This window comes from Etheostoma spectabile, chromosome 23, assembly GCF_008692095.1.
Source record: "Etheostoma spectabile isolate EspeVRDwgs_2016 chromosome 23, UIUC_Espe_1.0, whole genome shotgun sequence".
NCBI lineage: Eukaryota > Metazoa > Chordata > Actinopteri > Perciformes > Percidae > Etheostoma > Etheostoma spectabile.
The window spans coordinates 21770673-21792295 of record NC_045755.1 but is presented as its reverse complement, the minus strand read 5'-3'; the positions used below and the strand labels follow the sequence as shown (position 1 = coordinate 21792295).

The 21623-nt window shown below is 41.3% G+C and overlaps 1 protein-coding gene across 1 annotated transcript in view; it reads left to right on the top strand.

The window, feature by feature from the left end:
• The window catches only part of tmtc1 (transmembrane O-mannosyltransferase targeting cadherins 1), a 166693-nt gene that overhangs the window by 139753 nt on the left and 5317 nt on the right, over positions 1 to 21623 (top strand). The window contains 7 exon segments of the mRNA XM_032504865.1: positions 1729 to 1837; positions 2144 to 2246; positions 6228 to 6363; positions 8770 to 8914; positions 10468 to 10605; positions 13264 to 13386; positions 19384 to 19461. Coding sequence (XP_032360756.1) covers positions 1729 to 1837; positions 2144 to 2246; positions 6228 to 6363; positions 8770 to 8914; positions 10468 to 10605; positions 13264 to 13386; positions 19384 to 19461 — 832 coding nt within the window.

The following is a 21623-nucleotide window of genomic DNA, read 5'->3' as shown; positions in this document are numbered from 1 at the left end:
CCCTTGATTTGGGGACACTTGGGAGTCTCATTTCCAGACTTTGTGTCCTGCGGCTCAGACTGTATAGGTGCAATAAAATGGAGAAATTACTTGAAAAAAAAGGCCCAAACTGAACAACTCAACTTGCAGACCTCTAGCATATCTATTCACCACAGGAGGGATGAGGAATGGGGAATGTGTTGGAAGATAGACCCTTATTATTCCTGGATTGGCTTGGGAGCGCTTCTGAACTGTTACAGTACAATATGATGGACCCTTACATTGTCCAGTATAACACTTTAATAAACTGTTAATAAACATTTAAGTTACAGAGCTATATTTCCTACTCCCTCCTGCTTGGGTGTCTCTTTAAATTTGGGGACTGCCATGTTATCACTCGTTTAGGACTCAAACTTTTACACTTGGATTCTAGGAACTTGTTGGTCTTGAATTGGAACTTGATGCTGGACTTCATAACTCTTCCACTTCCTATGTAATAGTGGTTTTTAAAACACCTAGAATTAATTACAAGTTACATGAATGCCTTTGAAGGTGGGATCACTGCATCACCGCATTTGGAGTCTTATAACACAGTTGGTATCAATGCATCAGAACAAAGTCAGCCACATTGATTTCAAATAACTAACCATTATTAAACTTTGATGACCATAATTCATTGATGATGCAGAACCTCGGAGTCATGGTGTGTCAATGAGGACACAAACAGATATGTTAAACCGTAGCCTCAGTACTCAGATGCAAATCAATGTTCAGCGGAACATGTACTGGCATTAGTCATACTGGAGTCAGAGACTGTAGGTCCTGAAAAATAATGACTCAGTCCGCCCCCTAAATAGAGTTGCCAATTACCCCGACTCCTGACCCCGCCGCTGTAATTTGACAAGCTCTTTTTGGTTTGATTGTTTGTTATGCGGTCAAACAGCATGGACTGACCTGACCTCTGCTGGCTGTAATAGAAAATCACATGAATACAAGAAGCTGAAATTAAATATATCATTATGTTTTAGCTCCACTACTATCTCCGTGGTAACAGTGGAGCTGTGAGAACAAACCAACCAACCAAGTGGGTCATCGATCCACTGCTGCAAGCCCACAGCAGCACTGTCTGTGTATGTGTGTTTTGACCTCCAGCAGTTAAGGTTAGGTAAGCTGATTGGTCAGGGGATTGGACTTGAACCAATCAGGGTTTCCGTTATCTCGCGCGAGCATGGACCCCTGGCCAATCGTAGCACGCAAATGCTATTTAAGGGGTTCCTTGAGAAAAGCAGAATATACAGCTACAGTAGCTTGGAAAATAGTGATATGGGGCTATGGATTTAATTATGTCCTGTCTATCAGACTGCAAATGAGACAAGAATTAGTACGCTAGTGCGCCCCACTGCCCCTCCGTCCCATTCTCACCCACTTGGAGACATCTTCGCCAGGGAGGAGAGCCGGAGACAAACCCCCAGTTAGCGCCTCAAGCTTTTTATATTCAGCCAGGTATAGTCATTCATTTATTTGACAGATTGTCTAGCCAGCTGTCTGGATTTGCAAGGTAAGATAACAGAAATCCGGCATTTCCGGCTGCACCTGAGAAATCCCGGAAGTGGAACGTTGTGTATATAGACCCTAGCTCCTCCCACACTACTGAAAAAAATCCTAGAGGGAACGCTGGATGATGATGATAAGCATATTGATGATAATGAGATTGGTGATAACATTGCTGATGATGACGCCGTGTTCCAGATCCCAGGGGAAGGAGAAAGAGGCTGAGACTCTGCTGAAGGACTCCATACACTTCGGCCCACATTTTGCTGATGCCTACTCCAGTCTGGCCTCCTTCTATGCTGAGCAGGTAAAACATCCCCCCCCATCGCTCTCTCTCACACACACACACATACACACACACACACACACACACACACACACACACAGTATTTACCTTACTTGACTTAGGTGCCTAGAGGTGTGTAATAACTCATCACTACTTAATGACTCTTGAATCACATTAGCCTTAGCTGTAGATAGTTAATCTCTCTGTAGGGAGCCATGAAACAACATTAGAAGCCTGTTCAGTTGTACACACTCCAGCTTCTTGTAACCTTGGTCTAATTCATTCCTGTTTTAATCTTGTATCCATTTCATTTGCATTCTCCCACAGAAACGCTTTGCTGAAGCCAATGAAGTGTATCTGAAAGGTATAGAGAACTGTCCGGACAGCTCCGACCTGCATAATAACTACGGAGTGTTTCTGGTGGATACGGGTGAGTTAAACTTAGTCGCTCTTTGGCCCTGGGGCTGTTGGGTAAACACAGAGTCCCATTACCACTATAGGCTTCTGCTGCATAGACCGACATGCACAGGTTTTCCTTAACAAAAGGATTGAACCACTGCCTAAATGTTAAGTTGTCTTAAGTTTCTTATTTTTAGATAATTTGTTGGGCATTTTAGGCCTTTATTGACAGGGACAGCTGAAGAAATAAAAAGGGGAGAGAGAGGGGGAATGACATCCGGCAAAGGGCCGCAGGACGGAGTCAAACCCGCGGCCTCTGTGTTGAGGAGTAAACTTCTACACACAAACATCCATTCAGGAACCGGCTAACAAGGTAGCGATGGAGTTTTTCACACTATCGTCATGACTGAGCCGGCAAAAAAGATGCAGAAAGCTAGGAAAGCATTGTTGGAGGAAAAGAGGAAGAGGAAACGGCAGAGTGACCGAGGGAGGGGTCAGACACAAGGAAACATAGGAGCTGTGGGGGGGGGGGGGCTCTAAAGAGAAACCTGTCGGGGGGCTCTACAGAGAAACCTGTAGGGGGGGCTCTATAGGGAAAACTGTAGGGGGGGCTCTATAGAGAAACCTGTAGGGGGGGCTCTATAGAGAAACTTGTAGGTGGAGCTCTATAGGGAAAACTGTAGGGGGAGCTCTGTAGAGAAAGGGGGCGCTCTATAGAGAAACCTGTTGGGGGGCTTTATAAAGAAACCTGTAGGGGGAGCTCTATAGAGAAACCTGTTGGGGGGCTTTATAAAGAAACCTGTAGGGGAGCTCTATAGAGAAACCTGTTGGGGGGCTTTATAAGGAAACCTGTAGGGGGGGGCTCTATAGAGAAACGTGTAGGGGGAGCTCTGTAGAGAAAGGGGGCGCTCTATAGAGAAACCTGTTGGGGGGCTTTATAAAGAAACCTGTAGGGGGTGGCTCTATAGAGAACCTGTTGGGGGGCTTTATAAAGAAACCTGTAGGGGGAGCTCTGTAGAGAAACCTGTAGGGGGGCTTTATAAAGAAACCTGTAGGGGGGCTCTATAGAGAAACTTGTAGCAGTTTTTCCAAGTTTCTATAGAGAAACCTGCGAGCAAAAAGCGATGCGATTCATTCATTCATACATACATTCAACCTTACTTATACTCGAGAAATCATTGAGGGGCTCATTTACAATAACATTGAGACAATTTACAAGGACAAAAACAAAACAACATACATCATAGAAAAAAAGCGAAACTTTCTAAAATGGTAAAAAATATTTGTTAAATAAATGGGGATAAGGATGCAAAACAAAGTACAATTATGTAAATCATGTTCACATAGAGGTTTAAAACCAGATTTATAAATCAAAGGGAGTTGTGAGCTGATTTTAAGGCAGTGCTAAGTGAAAAGCAGTTTTTCCAAGTTCAGAGCTTGTGGAACATGAAGTAAAAGCAGAGCAGTCAGCAGAGCGAGTCTGATAATATCCCTCTGAGTAACCGAGAAGTTCTGGAAGGTAAGATGGCAGTTTCCCAATAAAAGCCTTATAAATAAAGAGATACCAGTGAGTATAATGTCTTTCTTGGAGAGAAGACCACCCAGTACTTTCATGTGAAATACAATGATGTGTACCAAAGACATCAATAGTTAAGAATGTCAAGGCAGAGTGATACACTGAGTCCAGATATTTAAGAGTTAAATGTGGATGGAGGATGCTTATCTATAGATTACATCACCGTAGTCCAGGACTGACTTGAAACCTGCTTCAAAAACCTTTTTCCTACAAAACATGAAGAAATATGTTTGTATTTCTGTAGAGATAATAACTTTTTGCCTGACCAAACCAACCTTAACATTGAAAGTTCAATTGTATAAATATTATAATATATTTTGTTGGTAATCAAAACAAACAAGATTCAGACAAAGACAAGGAGTTAGATACAAAGGTAAGGTATGTATTGTAAAGTTCTGTAGGTTGCTGAAGGGGTAGTGTATATCAGCAACTTTTAATTAGCCGGATGTCCCTCATTTTGTCCGGATGTTTGTCCCCTTCCTCTTTCTCTGTGTCGGCATTCTAACCTCTGGTGGATTACTGAGGACTATGGGTAACTGGTCCTAAGATCTCTGCAGGGTAAATCTAGACAGCTAGCTAAGACTATCAGTCCAATCTGAGTTTTCTGTTGACGACTAAAACTACTTCTGAACGTACACATGTTCCACCAAAACAAGGTCCTTCCTGAGACTATTTAGCAAAGGCACCGTGGCTCCGTCCGGTGCTCAGCACCGCCCATGACCTGTGTGATTGGTTTAAAGACATGCCAATAAACCAGAGCACGTTTTTCTCCCATCCCAGAATGCTGGGTGGACTAGCTAGATTGGCAAAGCGGGACTACTGAAGGGGAGGATGGAGCTTATAGCAGAGAGCCAGGGGTTTGGATTTGAGCAGGGCAAAGAGAGGCCTTGGAGGCTGCAGATCCAGAGTTTTATCCAGGGGGGACTGAGTGAGCAGCGATCCGGAGCAGAGCAGCTGGGTGAAGGCAGAATGGTGGACTTGACCAAGCGAAATGGAAGGAGCAGACGCTGAAGTCAGGACAGGCAGGCCCTCAGGTTTATACGAGTGCACAAAATCTTCCCTTTACCCCACAGCACCGCTGCCAGAGCAATGCTTTTCTGTCTCGCATGGTTCAACAGTCACATGCCTTTAGACAGCAAACCCTAACCCAGATAAGTTCATAGTTTAGTTGCCTGCCGCAGTGCCTCCAGCTGCAAAACTTAAACTTACTATTTGTTTTAACAATTTTGTGTGACATACTGTACTGTATTTGTGCAAGTCTCTGCATTTGTGTACTTCCAGTATGTTTCAGGCTGAAGCGATGTCTGCTGGAGAGGGAGAAAATCAATCTAAACACCAGTGATGTAAAGTCAACACTTGTTCGATTTCTTGAACTAAAACACAGCTGTGTGGTCCTCTAGATATTGCAGTGCTGTATCAGGCTCACTTATCCACCTCTGCTATGATGGAGTGATACATCTGCTTTGATTTAGTTTAAAATGAATGTAGAATTTATGGCCCCATAACCACAAGGTTGGCGGTACAATCCCAGGCTCCTCTGGCCACATGTCAAAGTGTCCTGAGCAAGACACTGAACCCAAGTTTCTCCCCGGAGGCTGTATACATAGTTCTCCACTGCTCCTTATACTAGGATGGGTTAAGAATGCAGAAATAAAACTTCACTAAATTGTACAGTGTGCTTGTGACTATGTTCACACTTGGTGTCTTTTTTGACTAAAAACACTTGACGAGGGTGCTTCTGTAGTGAAAAGAAGAATCTGGCAGCGTTTTGGTTTCAAAAAGCAGCCGAGAGCTTCTTTTGTTGCTATAACAACAGCTAGTTCTGTAGTATCCTAAAGCATTAAAAGGAGCGGTGCTAACGTTAGTTAAAACAAAGCGAGTTCCCTGAACAGGGAGCATCTGTTCATGTCAAATAAGTCGCTGTGCTCCTTGTCCGCTCGGGACTTTAGCAAAAACACGGTTTACTCTATACATAATTATAATGTAAAACAGATGCCGGCAGGTTAAATAAAAGACGCCAAGTGTGAATAGCCTAAGATTAAAGTTTGTTTTGTGTTTTTTTTCAGCATATTACACATTTATGCACCTTACCAGAACTTATTATAATGGGACATTTTTACCAAATACCACACAAGTATGAATGGTTGTGATATTATCATGAACACTGAATACTTTGAATGTTTTAAAACTCTGTAGAATATAAATGAACAGGAGCAGGTTTCAATTTGTAAAAATCTGGTCACATACTGTACATTTGATACATCTGTCTCACTTTGTTCGCGTCCTTTATTTTTTCTTGTACTTACTTTATCCTTCTTCTCTTTCCCTACTGCATGTTTCTCATTTCTTATGCATTTCCTTACACTGTTAATTCCTTCATTCCTTTCCTCTATCCTCATACTTCCTTTCCTTCCTCCCTGTTCTTGTGTTCCCCAGGAGAGGGGGAGCTGGCAGCCGCTCACTACCAGCAGGCTGTTAGACTCAAACCAGCACACTACGTTGCCATGGTGAACCTGGGCCGCCTGCTCAGATCATCCAATGAGAACACTAAAGCTGAGTCTTGGTACAAAAGGTGAGTAATATATGATATTTTAGCAGCATGATATTTCTACTCAAGGAGGCCTGGAGCACAAATATAGTAGTTGCAAGGCTACTACTTTATACTGCTGTGTAGTTGACCGTGACCTTTGACCTCCCAGAAGTTTTTATTTAATCCAAACCAAATTTGAAAAATGGGTTGATGGCTAATTCACAACAATCAAAATCAAAGGAGAAAAATAATCCATTACATCAATTACTTACACCCCAACAGTATGGAAAATCAGTAAATCAGAAGATGTCATCTTATAACTAGGGCTGGGTATCTTTAAAAAATATTCAATATCTGTACCGATACCAATACTGTGACTTTGACACCTGTTCCTAAAAGATACCTTTTTCAATATCAGTTTTATGATAACAAAAAGAAAGACAACATCACAGCACACTTTTTTAAAGAGTTTTTCCTGCGTGTCTCTATGACGTGTAACGTTAGACAGCCAATCACAGACATTATTAGATCTTGCTAGAAGCATGCTGCATGCTGATTGGCTCACTGACGTTGATGAGATTTACTCCTTAGTTATTGAAATTGGGTATTGAATGCCAAAGCATTTTTCAATATTTGATTCCTTAGAGGCAATTCAGTCAGTGCCTAAAAAGTATTGAATTCTGTACCCAGCTCTGCTTATATTCAATTAATTTATAATAATAACAATCCCTCGCTCCTTGTTATTGCTTTTCAAATTCCATTCCAAATTCCATTTGTCTTAAAGAAAATACCTAAGACCCTAGTTAAAATATTGTAGCATCAGTTAATCATCATTTGATCAATTTTGAGACACTGGTATAACGACCACAAACCATGCTTTGCGATGTGGAATAATTAGCAGAAAACAGTGTCCAATGGCCATGTTGTGTTGCCTTGTTGGAATGTTTAAGGGCACCGAAAACTGCTCTGAAGTCAGACACTCAAATAAAATGGTGAAGGGTAAATATAGTGCACTAGCTAGTAATGGGTAGTGCTTTTGGACACTGTTGCTTGTCTGTACTTGTCTTCTGCTGTGAGCCAGGCTCATAAATGTTTGAATTTACATTCTGCAGCTGTCACTTGGTCAACAAATAAAGTTTTCTCATTTTAAGTGTGAAATTATCCATTGAGATGTATTGGATTTTACATGCCTGCTTTAAAGATTTTTGAAAATGTAAAGACCCTACAACTGATCTGTTTCTGTAGCATTTTGAACATAAGATATAATTCCTTCTGAAAAAGAAACTTTGGTCTAAGAGTTTCAATCTAATAATAATTGTTGCCAAATTGGATTGATTAATGTTTAATGTACAACAGCGCTGCTGCCTCTGTTGACTTTTGCCTCCTTATGTGTACACATAGACTGTAAAAGTTTGGGAAAGGGCCTTAAAGCTGCATTTCATCTGAATTCCAGCAGGGTGCGACTCCACTGGCTCCAAAAATAAGTCTATAGAAATCTTGATCAAAACATTTTCATGATAACTTTATGGTCTCAATTGCTAATTTCAAGTCTTCTTCAATACACCATTAGGCTTATATTAGTTATGACAGAGGCTGTGGACATTACATTAGACCTGAACTTGTTTTTAGGTGTTATCCGTGTTTTCATCTTAAACGTTGCCTCGCTGTGTTTTTATATCATCAAAGTTCATCGGAACATTTTGCTCAACTAAAAATGTCTTGTTCAGCATTGTACCGACAGAGCTAGCTAGCGCTAGTGTTAGCTGATGACTTGATGAATGTCCACAGTACCCAGAGGTCTGTGTTTACCCACTGGAGGACTCGCTTCACAAGGGTTGAAAAACTGCACCTTTCCCTCTTTAGTATTTAGCTTAGCGCAGCATTGAAACCATAGCAATACTGCCTTGGCTGCAACATCCTCCCCAACTCAAACCTCTCATCAAAAATCATTACACCAAGATGTCCAAACTCAATGGGTGATATCACTTGTGCTACGTTCATTTTTTTTAGTCAACGATCTGACCACATTTTTTAAATATTAATATATGGTGATATACTGTATATCAGTTGGGTGTATCTTTGTGAAGGCCTCGTGCTTTGTTTTCCACTGTGAGCCAACAGGTCAGTAGGCCGCCGGACTGCTTACAGCAAGGTGCAACAAGAACAACTAGGAAACTACTAGAACTGTTGGGTCCTTGTAAATTCTGGAGTGTGGTCTAGACCTACTCTATCTGTAAAGTGTCTCGAGATAACTCTTGTTATGAATTGATACTATAAATAAAATTTAATTGACTTGAATTGAACAAGGTTAATGAGAAATACAGTCTACTAATCAAATCATAGACATGTTGTTGTTTTATCACTGTAAGTTGCAGCTAAAACACTTGTTTTAAAGTGAACAGCAGTTGTAGAAGGCCATCCTTTGTGACCTTTGACCTTTTCCTTCAGGGCGCTGCAAGTGACGAGGAAGGTGGACATCCTGACTCCGCTTGGAGCTCTGTACTACAACACGGGCCGCTACGAGGAGGCTTTGCAGGTGTACAAAGAGGCTGCTGCCCTTCAGCCAGACAGCACCGACATCTGGCTGGCTCTGGTGAACAGACACACGCACGCACTCACACATATACACACACACAGACATTTATTAAATCATGAAATGCCAGGATATCTGTGTGGGTAAGTGTGTGGTTTGGGAAAACTGCCACTTTTTGGATATTTACTAAAACAACATCTGTCTGGCCTCAAACATTTAGCCAAAACCTGGGAAAAAAATGTTTCTCACACACACAGACACACACACACACACACACACACACACACATACACATACACAGTGATGTAGTGGAGGCTAAACGCACGTAAACGCCGTTTATGCACCTCTCAAAATTCGGAAATGGCGTTTACCCACCTCCAAAGTGCGTTTATCCACCTCTGAATAGCCTATCGTCCCAAAGCCATTCTAAATTAAGCTTATGTTGTTTTAGTTTGTTCATTATTAGTTTCATAGGTTGGTAAAACTAAGACGAAGTCCATCATATTGCGCTACATTACGGTCAGTGTGGACCAATCTCTTGTGGTGTTTGGGGTATCAAGCCCCCAACGTCGCCTTCCAGGCAGCGCTACCTGGAAGGTGATAGGATTGGTCAATGGTTGGGTGCCTTGAAGTCACGGTCGCAGCGCTGCCTTGAAGTCGACGTTGGGGGCTTAAAACATCAAGCAGTAAACAGCAGTCAAAGATTCATCAGTCACTCTATCCTCCGTTAGGCTACATGTCTCATGTAGGTAATGATGAATGGGTTTTAAAAATGGATATCCGTCATTTTTTTAAGCGCCGTCAAGACAGCAGCCGTCCTCCTGATGCCAGCAAACGGTCTCGAAAAGAAGCCCAAAGTGAGTGAGCTCGGAAAACAGGACTCAACTTAATGTTTTTGAGGTTAATTTGGTTAATGGCAGATTCATGCCACTGACTCAAAAAGCCACGGCATTGATTAGGTTAGCCTACCCCTTTCAGAAAGGAAGTTGCAGGTCACCTAGCTACCTTTTCCCATTAGTGAAATTCAGGATATATTGTCTGATAAATAACTGGATGTTTTAGGATATATTGTCTGGTAAATAACTGGATGTTTTAGGATGTATTGTCTGATAAATAACTGGATGTTATTTCATTCTCTGGCCACTGAAAGTTAGTGACAAGAAACTCCCTTTGCTAGTCAGCTAGCTAGTTATTGTTGTCGCTCTAGCTGTTTGCGGTTTCGCAGGTAAGGTAGATGTTTCTATGGTAACAGCGAGTTGGACCAATTAGAAACGTTGCTGTTACGCTTAGGATTGTGGGTAATATAGTTTTTCTACGTAAGATAGTGGATAATTGTTTTTCTTATAATGTTACAAGGTTGATATCATACAGACTTCTAGCTTCATCAGGAGCAGAAACTGGGTCAGTCTACCTTGGATGGTTTATACATTATGGCTGATAATCTAAATTCTTATGGAGAAAATCAATGTGATTTTTACTATATATATACACACACACACACACAAAATACTACAGAATTTATAGTTTACCCACCTCTTTTTTTACCACTACACCTCTGCACATACACATACACACAAACATGCACAAATTCACACATGCTATTTCTGTTCCAGGCTCAGGTGTTAGCCATGGCCGGTCGTACCAAAGAGGCAGAGAAGATGACCTTGGACATCATATCCAGAGAAGGCAGCTGTATCGAATGTTACCGCCTCCTGTCTGCCATCTACAGCAAGCATGGCAACTACACAGAGGTGTGTGTCTGTGTGTGTGCAAGCATGTGTGTGTACAGCCTTGGTGTCTGGTGCTCAGAGGTAAGATAACACACCGTTAGGGAGGATAAACTCTCAGCAGGAGATGCTTTCTGCTCCAACAGTTACCGTGGAAACTAATCACCTCTGTTGCACATCAGACCAGAAACCCCTTTTCCTCCCACTCTGTTCTATCACCACCATCAGCACTTGTGATTGGCTGTCTGACACTTTCACTGTCTCACAGTAAATATGAATTCTGTGTTTTTAAGGATGCAGAGTGTTAACACTAGATGTCTTCAGTACAATGATGTGCAAACACACACACTAATACCAATGACAGTGTGGTATTGAGGGACAATATTGTCCCATTTGTCCCATAATACTTTTGTCGCAGAAAGAGAGGAGCTACCTACAACTTGAAAAAAAACGTGAAGAAATTGCACCCCAAAAATGCAACATTTTAGGTTCAACTAAAACTGATATTAATACAGTATATAAGTGTACAAATGTGAGTCCAAGCTATAACAAGAAGCGTTTGTTACCAACAATGGCATTGCATAACCAAACTGCAGATCAGTCAGGACTGAAACGTGTCACTAAGACAACGTAAGGATGTATTTTCTTGTTTTTGAGATTGGCCACTATTATTTAAATAATTATTAGTGCATGCCCTTTTACTGTATGTGACAAATGTTGCAGATGCAGTACTACACAGAGCTGGTATGTATGTGTGTGCATTCACTCAGATCGTATCACAAGGAGTGTAATGTCATTACCATGACCAGTTGGTGGAAGAAGTATTCAGTTACATGTAGAAATACAATACTTTAGAAATACAAGTATCCAAAAGTTATACTGTAGTACTGTAATTATAAAAATGGCCTTGTCAGTGTAACAGTTTATTTTACTGTTTGAGGTACTTTATATACACCTAGATTGATGTTACAATACATTATATTTTACAAAGTGATCATGTGTTTGTTATGTAAAAGGGTCATTTTTTTTTTTTTTAACCTGTACTCTATTTTCCCATTCATTGGTCTCTAATGTGAACAAAATCTTTAAAATTGACGGTTAGACATGTACCCAACCCTGTACGTAAATGTAACGGTAGTTGCGTATGCATGTACTGTACGTGGTTTGACTCAGAAGAGATGACATTAGGGCCGTATTTTAACGATATACGCGCATAGCGCAGGTGCATCAAGGGCCTGTACAAATCTACTTTTGCTGGTTTATCGGCAGGAAAAAGGGTCCGTGTGCCAGGCGCATTGTTCAAAAGAGTTTTACTTAGTGTCTTCATGAATTCATAGCTGTGTTTTTGGCATAACATGCAATCAACCAATCAGAGGTCCTCTCCCATTCCCTTTAAAAGTCAGGTGTGTTTGGACCTTGGCGTATTGCTATTATGAGGGTGGATTTGCTAAGCAGGAAGGAGAGATGTTCAGGATAAGAAACTGACAGAGCCGTGTGTTTATGTGTGTGCGCGAATGCACTCGTTTAATACGATTTCACATTGATTTTATTTTTAATTTTCTGCATGTGTGTGTGTGTGTGTGTGTGTGTGTGTGTGTGTGTGTGTGTGTGTGTGTGTGTGTGTGTGTGTGTGTGTGTGTGTGTGTGTGTGTGTGTGTGTGTGTGTGTGGTACCAAGCATAGTGTGCATACGTTGTGTACGAGCCTAGGCGCATTTTGCTAATGCGCTGTTAAAATAACAATGAAATACTTTCATTTTTCGCAGCCTCAAGGTAGCAATTCGCCAAGAATGCACCTGAGCACACCTCCCTGTAAGACCAGCATTTTGGTAGAATATCTACGAATTGTAATGCATAGGTTTTCGTACAACACCATATGAACCTGTGGTGCACTCAGATATGAGATATCGGTTTCATCTCACTCATGGCAATATAATATTTCCAAAACCGTTCCTGCTCTGTTCAATGTTCTCCTTTGTAATAATTGTACTTGAACTTGTATTCACCTGGAAACATACACCATTTGTTCATTCAGTGTACACATTGTGTCTTGTTTGAAATGTTCTCCCCCCAGGAGAGTACCTGAAGCCAAGAGCACAATTGAAACATGGAGTCTGCTAGAGTCCCACCAAATAAAAAGCACAAATCAAATCCTTTCATTCTCTCTCTCTTCTCACTTTGAGTGAGAGGCGGTGATAAAGCTGACGCTGCACTCTCTCAGAGAGACAGGAAAACATGATCATACTCTTCATCTCTTCCCCTTTCTGTCTGGCTAGCTCTGCTGTACATCAGTTAAGACTTCCTCTTCTCTGGGTCATCTGCTTCTTCTTCTCTTCCCTCCATCCCTGTGTCCTTCAGAGGCCTTAATGGTTCAAAGTAGCTTTTTGTAGGGCCTGCTGTGACCACTGCAGCAACTCAACAATCGCACCAGGAACGCAGTACACTCAAACAGCAAGATGCTCAACTCTAAGAGAAGGGGCATTTTTTGTGGGTATATTCATTTATGCGTGTGTTTGTTTGTATTTGACTGTGTGTGTGTGTGTGTGTGTGTGTGTGTGTGTGTGTGTGTGTCTGTGTGTGTGTCTGTGTGTGTGTCTGTGTGTGTGTCTGTGTGTGTGTGTGTGTGTGTGTGTGTGTGTGTCTGTGTGTGTGTCTGTGTGTGTGTGTGTGTGTTTCGGTGCCAGGCGCTGGGTGCTCTGGACCGGGCCTTGCAGCAGAGTCCCAGTGATCTGACAGTGAGAGCAGAGCTGTACTTCTCCAAAGGAAACCAGCTCAGAGAGATGAACCAGCTGGACCGAGCCTTCGAGGTACTGCTCTTCTTCTTCTTCTTCTTCTTCTTCTTCTTCTTCTTCTCCCTTTCATTCTCAATTTAATTCAAGGGGCGTTATTGGCATACAAGTTTCGATAGCAATTTTGTCACAGCATCATATGCAAATGTTCACTTTGGTGGTGCAGAGGCAGATGTTATCTGTGTAGTACTTAGGTCTGTTTGCAATACATATGTGTATACAAACACATGGTGTGTTGTATATCTGTTTCAGTTATCAACGTTATGAATGTCATTGATGTTTCAAAAAACATTTTTTTTTTATCTGTCTTTTTGCCCAATAAATTAAACATAACAGGCAAAAACATTACATAAACTATACTATATTACAGAACCATTATCAACTACTAGAACCACATACACAGATAAAAAGGCACTCAAATGTGTAAAACTAAAAAAAGACACTCAAGACCACAAACAAACAAATAACTACAGATGTTCTGATAATCCTGACCCGTCCGATGTCTGTTGGCCAGTACCCCCATTAGCGGTTAGCGATTAGCGTTAGCATAGCAAGCTAGCGATTTAAAAAAAGTTTCAGTTAAGAACATGGTTGCAAGTATATATGCACAGGACTGTATAGACCACAAAACAAGACTCTCTGGTCGATGCGGCAGCCATTGTTGCCCGTTGCACAATGTATATCTCTATCCCTCGATTTTAAGTAAGCTTGCGTCCTCCCTTAGTTTTTTCATTCACTGTCTATGATTCCAAGGGCCATACACCCCTTACCCCTCAATCAAAAAGAGTAAAGCAGAGCTGCCAACTTTTCCCAAAACCGTGGAGTGAGATTTGGTGGGGCCAACCCATATATTTGCCGCGTACAAAACAATTTCTTTGGCTCTTTCAGCATCATTATCCTTCAGGGTTTAAAATGGGAGTTGTTATGTGTGGGGGGATGGGGGGGCACTCCCTAGGGGAGTCTGGGGGTATGCCCCCTCAGGAATTTCTTTAGAAAAATAAACCATTAAATGTCACTTTCTGGAGAGTTTTGTGCAAAAAATGGAGAAATCAAGTCTTAAATGATATGTGCCAAACTGAAGGGTTAAGAGCCTTTTGCATTGTTGTTGTATCAACAGGTATTAGAGCATTTAGCATTTACATTAATGTTAATCAGTCATCACTTGATTACACATTGTATTACCTTCTTATGATATAAGAAGTGACCCAGACAGTGTGCCAAACTTAATGAGCCACATGAAGAGACAGTAGCAAATGTCAGTAGCAACAGCTGAGAAGATTTGGGTCTGTGGTGAACAGGTCCAGGGGTTCCTGGTGTAGGGACCAGGGACCCAAAGTTAAATTAATGTTGGTCAACCAGAAGGATCAACTAAGACCACTGAAATTCTAAAGAATAAGAACCACTGATTTACATAAATTCTAATCCTTTAACCTTTGTGCCAAGGCTCAGTAATGTTTGGCCCTCATCCTATTTGCCCCACTTACTGTATTTACTTTTTTGGGGAAAAAAAGATTATTTGTTTGTTTTATGAAATGAAAAAAATTGAATGAATTATTTACAGTTACATTTAGAGATGCACAGAGTCTAGAGAAGCACAATAGTGGCCCAACCATGCAGTATCTGCCCCCCCCCCCCGGTGCTGGCACAAACATCTGGACAGGTTTCCAGATTTTGTGACGAGATATATCATTTTGAGTATTACACAGTGAATGTTTCTGCTATAACTATTTCTACCCATTTCTACATCAAGTTATGCTGGAAACAATTGAAAATATTGAAAAAAATAAGGCCCTCAGGTGTTTTGTTGGGGAAGTATATCTCTTTAAATGTGCACTTATTCATGTGAATCATACATTAATTCATTTGAATGAATTTCTAAACCTCTGGACTTCATATAGCTCAGATGTGTTTCATCAGATTTCTGCTCATGTTTACAACTTTGTGCACAATCAAAATATAACTACTCCCATCTCTGTTGTCCGAGGTTTGGAGAGTTTAAAATATTGTCTGCTGTGCATGTTATTGCTCCGCTGACATGCTAGTATCTCACTCAGACCGTCTGACGGACACAGAGGACCATTTGGGTCTCTGGTCTGACAAAGTTCAGAGGTGGCTGTACTCTGTTCTTCATTGGAAGTCTAGGCACGGATGCAACGCGTCACTGACCACAGCGAGTCCACTAAAATAAACTGATGTTGCTACTCTACCAGCCGCGCTGCTCACCTCTATTTTTACAGAGAGAGTGGACACGAAGCAACGGACGGGTCTGTAATACTCAGAGCACATACCTGAAGTAGGGGAAATCCACCTGGGATGGCTCGTGAAGAAATGTTCTCAGTTTGCGACAATTTGAAAATTCTACAGACAGGGAGCGCTCTTGAAACCCCTCATTGTCTCTGAAAGCTCAAGTAATCTATCGCGCGTGGCTCAACTGGTAGATCTATAGGTAAACTCATCTTTCAGAAATTTGACCAACCGGGTTAATACTTTAGCATGAGAAATTGGGGGTGTGGTAAGTGAGCGTGTGAAACCAGTCAAATGCGTGTGTCTCACGGCCAATGCGAGTGAGTTGGCACCTCTGGTAAAGGGACAGCACTAGGTCTTGCGTGAGGGGTAGGGGTAAGATAGAGAAGCGCCTAAGCGCCTAAGCTGGCAAAGAAGAAAAAGGCGAGGAGAGAAACATGAGACTGAGTCCATTCTGCAGACCTCTGTATGCAAAAGACTTGATATCCTGTTTATGCAACACCTTTTGTGACAAGAACATTGAACTAGGGTCTTCATGATGGACTTAAACCTTAAAACCTAGTCTGGAAAGTGAAAGAACTTTTATACCTGCCAAGCTCAGTCGATGAATCGTTGAAAACTGAACCTAGATGCAGTGCAATCTAATGTGATGCGTTGTTAATGATTTTTAAGTATGCATTTGATACTCTTGACTGTGTTCTAATTCCACTGCATCAAGTTAACTGATTAAAAGAGCTGTGTCGTAATAATTAGATGTAGAAAATTCTGATCATGTTTAGAAATGTGATGTTGTGGTGGTAACGACTGGAGTTTACTGTGTAGAGGGAAAATGGTCAACATGCTTCAGGTCACTCAACACTGGGCCCTAATGTTAAATTGGCTTTTGCTTTGGCAGTCATCTTATTAATTATTATTTTTCTGCTCTTACATTTGAGTCAAGATACAGGTACAGTGATCGCAGTTTGGGGAAAAAGAGCTGAGTGATCAAACGGTTATTTTAGGACGACGGCTCAACTGGGTGTAAACCTATGTGACAAATAGACACGAGCATCAGTGTGTGCAGAAAGGGAAACCTGTACACTCTGTATTTTTGCATTCTTACCTGTGACTACAATATTTCAATTGACTCAGTCCACCTGGTTTGTCCCTGGTCTGTTGTTGCACCGCAGTGTTTCAAGACAACCGTTTCCTCTGTTTTTACTATCTGTGACTGCTTTGTGGCCGGAGCCGTGTGGGAGCCTGTGATTGTAGATGTACCATCGCAATGTCGTCAGCCTCTTCATGATTTTCCACCTGTGGTTGATTTGAAGTCTTCACTACCTTTTGTAAAATCTGTTTGTAATAAAAGAAAAGCTAAAGCCATATGTAAAAAGACTAAATAAAGGCCAGTTTTTTCTAAAAAAAAAAAGTAAGATAGAGAAATGAGATTCAGCCGTAATGTAGCGTTTTATGTGGAGTGAGCACTGTGTAAGACTCTGTTTAAAGCTTAAGTTTGTAACTTTTTGATGTTAATGAAAGTCCGTTCCATTCAAGCCATTGCCAAATGAGTTGATCCAAAGCTAATTTCTCAGTATGACAATGTTCAGAAGATTGTGGCGTCCGGTGACTTTAGCGTGCAGAAACTGGAGTGAAGATAATGACCTCTTGTAAGAGTCCATCATGTTTTTTTTAATAGTGGAAAACACTGATGTAGTGGAAACAAGATAGTAAGAGCCAAAGAGGCCATCTCAGGTCACTGCAGCTTTAAAGAGAGCAGGGTTTGTGCAGGGGAAACTGCTTCATTAGTTGATACAGATAATGGCGTGATGTGCGAGAAAGTGTTTGAAGTGCAGTTTAAAACGGGTTATTTTAGGTTGTCTGTCTGGTTTTTGTCTCAAGTGTGTCAGAGCAGAAAGTCTGGCTTTTGATTCAAACATGCACAGCCCTGCCCTAATCCCTGCAGACAAGGAGCATAAATAAAGGAGGCGCAAATAGTGAGGCTTTTATATAATGCAAAATGTTTCCATTGCTTTATTTTGATAAACATTTTAGGTTGTTTCTTAATGAGACCATGGTTCCAGGGCGGCTGTGGCTCAGTGGTAGAGCAGTTGCCTGCCAGTAGGAAGGTTGGTGGTTCAGTCCACAATGTATGAATGTGTGTGAATGGTTCCTGTACTATGTAAAAGCGCTTTGAGTAGTTGTTGAGACTAGAAAAGCACTACAGTATATAAGAACACTCCATTTACATTCCATCAGTCATGTTATTTAGAGAGGGACACAGCACAATTAAACATTAAAGTGTCCATATTATGAAAAAACACTTTTCTGGGATTTGGGGTGTTATTTTGTGTCTCTGGTGCTTGGAACTTGGAAAAAAACACCCGCTAGTTGACCATAATCTCCAAAAGAACTACTTCCTTTCCCTGTTCGGCAGGTATTCCACAAGTGGCCCTTGTCTAGAAGAAGTCTCCCAGCTAATCCTGCCTTGGACTGACCAAAGCTGGAGAAAGAGTTATCTAGCTGATGGGATCTTACCTAGCTAAAGAGCATGTAGGACTCCCAACAAAGATAGTATAGAAGTGAGATGTTTCACTCTGTAGCTAAAACAAGTGAGATGTCTCACTCTGTAGCTAAAACAAGTGAGATGTCTCACTCTGTAGCTAAAACAGAGACCTAAACACAAAGGGGGAAAACAGGATCTGCAGCAATGTGCAGTACAACAAAAATAGGGTGTTTTTTTTTAAATAAAACCATGGAAACCTATTCTGGAAAATGAGCATAATATGGGCGCTTTAACCTTGTACAAAAACAAGAAGAGATGCATTGTGCATAGTAAGCTGTATGCACACTACTGGTTTGCTATGGAATGGCATATCTAAATGGTATGCAGTTACCAATAATCATATTAATCACACCTGTGCTTTCCTGCGGTGCCAAAATCAAATTCAGCTCCCTATAATATGAAATTGTAAAAAGCTCTAATGTTTTCCATTGTGGTCTCACTGTTACAAAAGTATAAACACAGCTGCAGCTAATAGTAAGAACCTGGATATTCCAAACCAATTCCAAACCAATCATATTTCACAACCTCTGGTCCATCTGGTTTCATTTTCTAAAAAAGCGTGTAAAACATCAATCTTGTTGTCCACTGTCAATCTATGAACAGTTTTTTTCAGGAAAAACTGAGCTATTAGAATAGTTGTGCTGCAGTGGGGTCACAATTTGAACAATTTGAACAGAAAATATATTAATAAAAAGAGCAATAAAAAATGTTAAACCAAATGTTAAACCAAACATGCACGTTTGGTTAATCGCGGTCTTCACGATGAGCTAATTGCATTCTTTAACTTCTCGATATTGATTTCCAAACAATTCATTGTTCAGCCCTACTCTCGCTGCGAGATAGCTGCTGGTTAGTAAATACACAGGGACATTACAAGCCTGGGAAATATGGGGATTGATACTGGGATGTCTACACAACTGTGTGAGTCGATTTACTTCAAATAGTTCACCACTGTACTCGAACCAAAGTTCAAAACACATGTCATGTGTGGCTCACAAATGGGTTGAATACATGCTGCTATATAAAGGAATAAAGGATGCTAATTTACGAAACCTTACCTTTGTACCTTCTCATTTGGAATCCGACCACATGTGAGAGATTTAAATTTCAGTGGTGAACTGGGCCTAGATCTGTCCTCAGACAAGCTGTTTCTATTCTTTCATCATATATGACGCTGACCAGTCTCTTTTTGTTCTCCCCCCCCCCCCCCCCCCCCCCCCCCCCCCCAGAGCTACAAGCTGGCTGTCAAACTCAAACCTGACCAGTCCCAGGCCTGGATGAACATGGGAGGGATCCAGCACATTAAGGTTCTTTTCTTTTATATTTACATTTCATTACAAGAAGAAAAAAACAATCACAAAACACAAGGACATGTCAGTACGTGTGCTACGTCCAAGGTTACAGAATAAAATATATAATACAATATATAAATACTTACTTATGATATTATTTCAAAAGTAGCTGTTCTACTTCCAGGATTGCTCCGTTTTCGCCAGAAATTCCGCCGAATATCCCTCATTTCAGCAGGATGTCTGTCTCCTTCCTCTTTCTTTGTGTTTCTGAGGACTATGGTTACCTGGTCCTCAGATCTCTGCAGGGTAAATCCGGACAGCTAGCTAGACTATCTGTCCAATCTGAGTTCTCTGTTGCACGTCGTAGGTTAAGTAGCCTGTTATTAGTGTGAAAGATGTGAAACATTATCCACATAAATGATCAAATTTTTACGGAATATTAGTGGCTATAATTAGGTTTTTTCATAGACTTTTTTTTACATTGTCACTTCAAGTACATTTTTTCATACATCACAAAGTGACGAGTGAAGCAACATTTAAACATGAGGCCCCTGTTGTCCTACACCTTCTAGCAGTTCTTACCTCTGTATCTGTGTTTGTGTGTGTGTGTGTGTGTGTGTGTGTGTGTGTTGTGTGTGTGTGTGTGTGTGTGTGTGTGTGTGTGTACACTCACCTAAAGGATTATTAGGAACACCTGTTCAATTTCTCATTAATGCAATTATCTAATCAACCAATCACATGGCAGTTGCTTCAATGCTTTTAGGGGTGTGGTCCTGGTCAAGTAAATCTCCTGAACTCCAAACTGAATGTCAGAATGGGAAAGAAAGGTGATTTAAGCACTTTTGGGCGTGGCATGGTTGTTGGTGCCAGACGGGTCGGTCTGAGTATTTCACAATCTGCTCAGTTACTGGGATTTTCATGCACAACCATTTCTAGGGTTTACAAAGAATGGTGTGAAAAGGGAAAAACATCCAGTATGCGGCAGTCCTGTGGGCGAAAATGCCTTGTTGATGCTAGAGGTCAGAGGAGAATGGGCCGACTGATTCAAGCTGATAGAAGAGCAACTTTGACTGAAATAACCACTCGTTACAACCGAGGTATGCAGCAAAGCATTTGTGAAGCCACAACACGCACAACCTTGAGGCGGATGGGCTACAACAGCAGAAGACCCCACTGGGTACAACTCATCTCCACTACAAATAGGAAACAGAGGCTACAATTTGCAAGAGCTCACCAAAATTGGACAGTTGAAGACTGGAAAAATGTTGCCTGGTCTGATGAGTCTCGATTTCTGTTGAGACATTCAGATGGTAGAGTCAGACTTTGGCGTAAACAGAATGAGAACATGGATCCATCATGCCTTGTTACCACTGTGCAGGTTGGTGGTGGTGGTGTAATGGTGTGGGGGATGTTTTCTTGGCACACTTTAGGCCCCTTAGTGCCAATTGGGCATCGTTTAAATGCCACGGCCTACCTGAGCATTGTTTCTGACCATGTCCATCCCTTTATGGCCACCATGTACCCATCCTCTGATGGCTACTTCCAGCAGGATAATGCACCATGTCACAAAGCTTGAATCATTTCAAATTGGTTTCTTAAACATGAAAATGAGTTCACTGTGCTAAAATGGCCCCCACAGTCACCAGATCTCAACCCAATAGAGCATCTTTGGGATGTGGTGGAACGGGAGCTTCGTGCCCTGGATGTGCATCCCACGAATCTCCATCAACTGCAAGATGCTATCCTATTAATATGGGCCAACTCTCTTCCATTCCTTCAACCAGCTTCTTAAAAAAGTCACCGTAGCGATGTGTGCGCATATGCAAAAACCTGTTAATATCCAAGTCTTTGACAATGTTTTAAAGGTGGCTTGTTGGATTGTGTACAGTAACCATAGCAACACACAGAGATGACTTTAAGCCTTAAATAGGCCATAAACTGTTGCAAACTACAGTAAAAACCTTAATTGAGACGCATATTCCGAATGCGCTTTATACATGTCCAAAGAATGCCTCTTTCAGTAGTTATCCATCCTCTACCAATTTGGCCTTACATGTTTTTTATACTATATGTATATACATACTGACTCCATATTAAAAGTGACATTTCTCACAGGAGTGAATTATTTAGTGTCAATTGTTTGGTTTTATTTACTTCAGAGATTGGGGAATAAATAT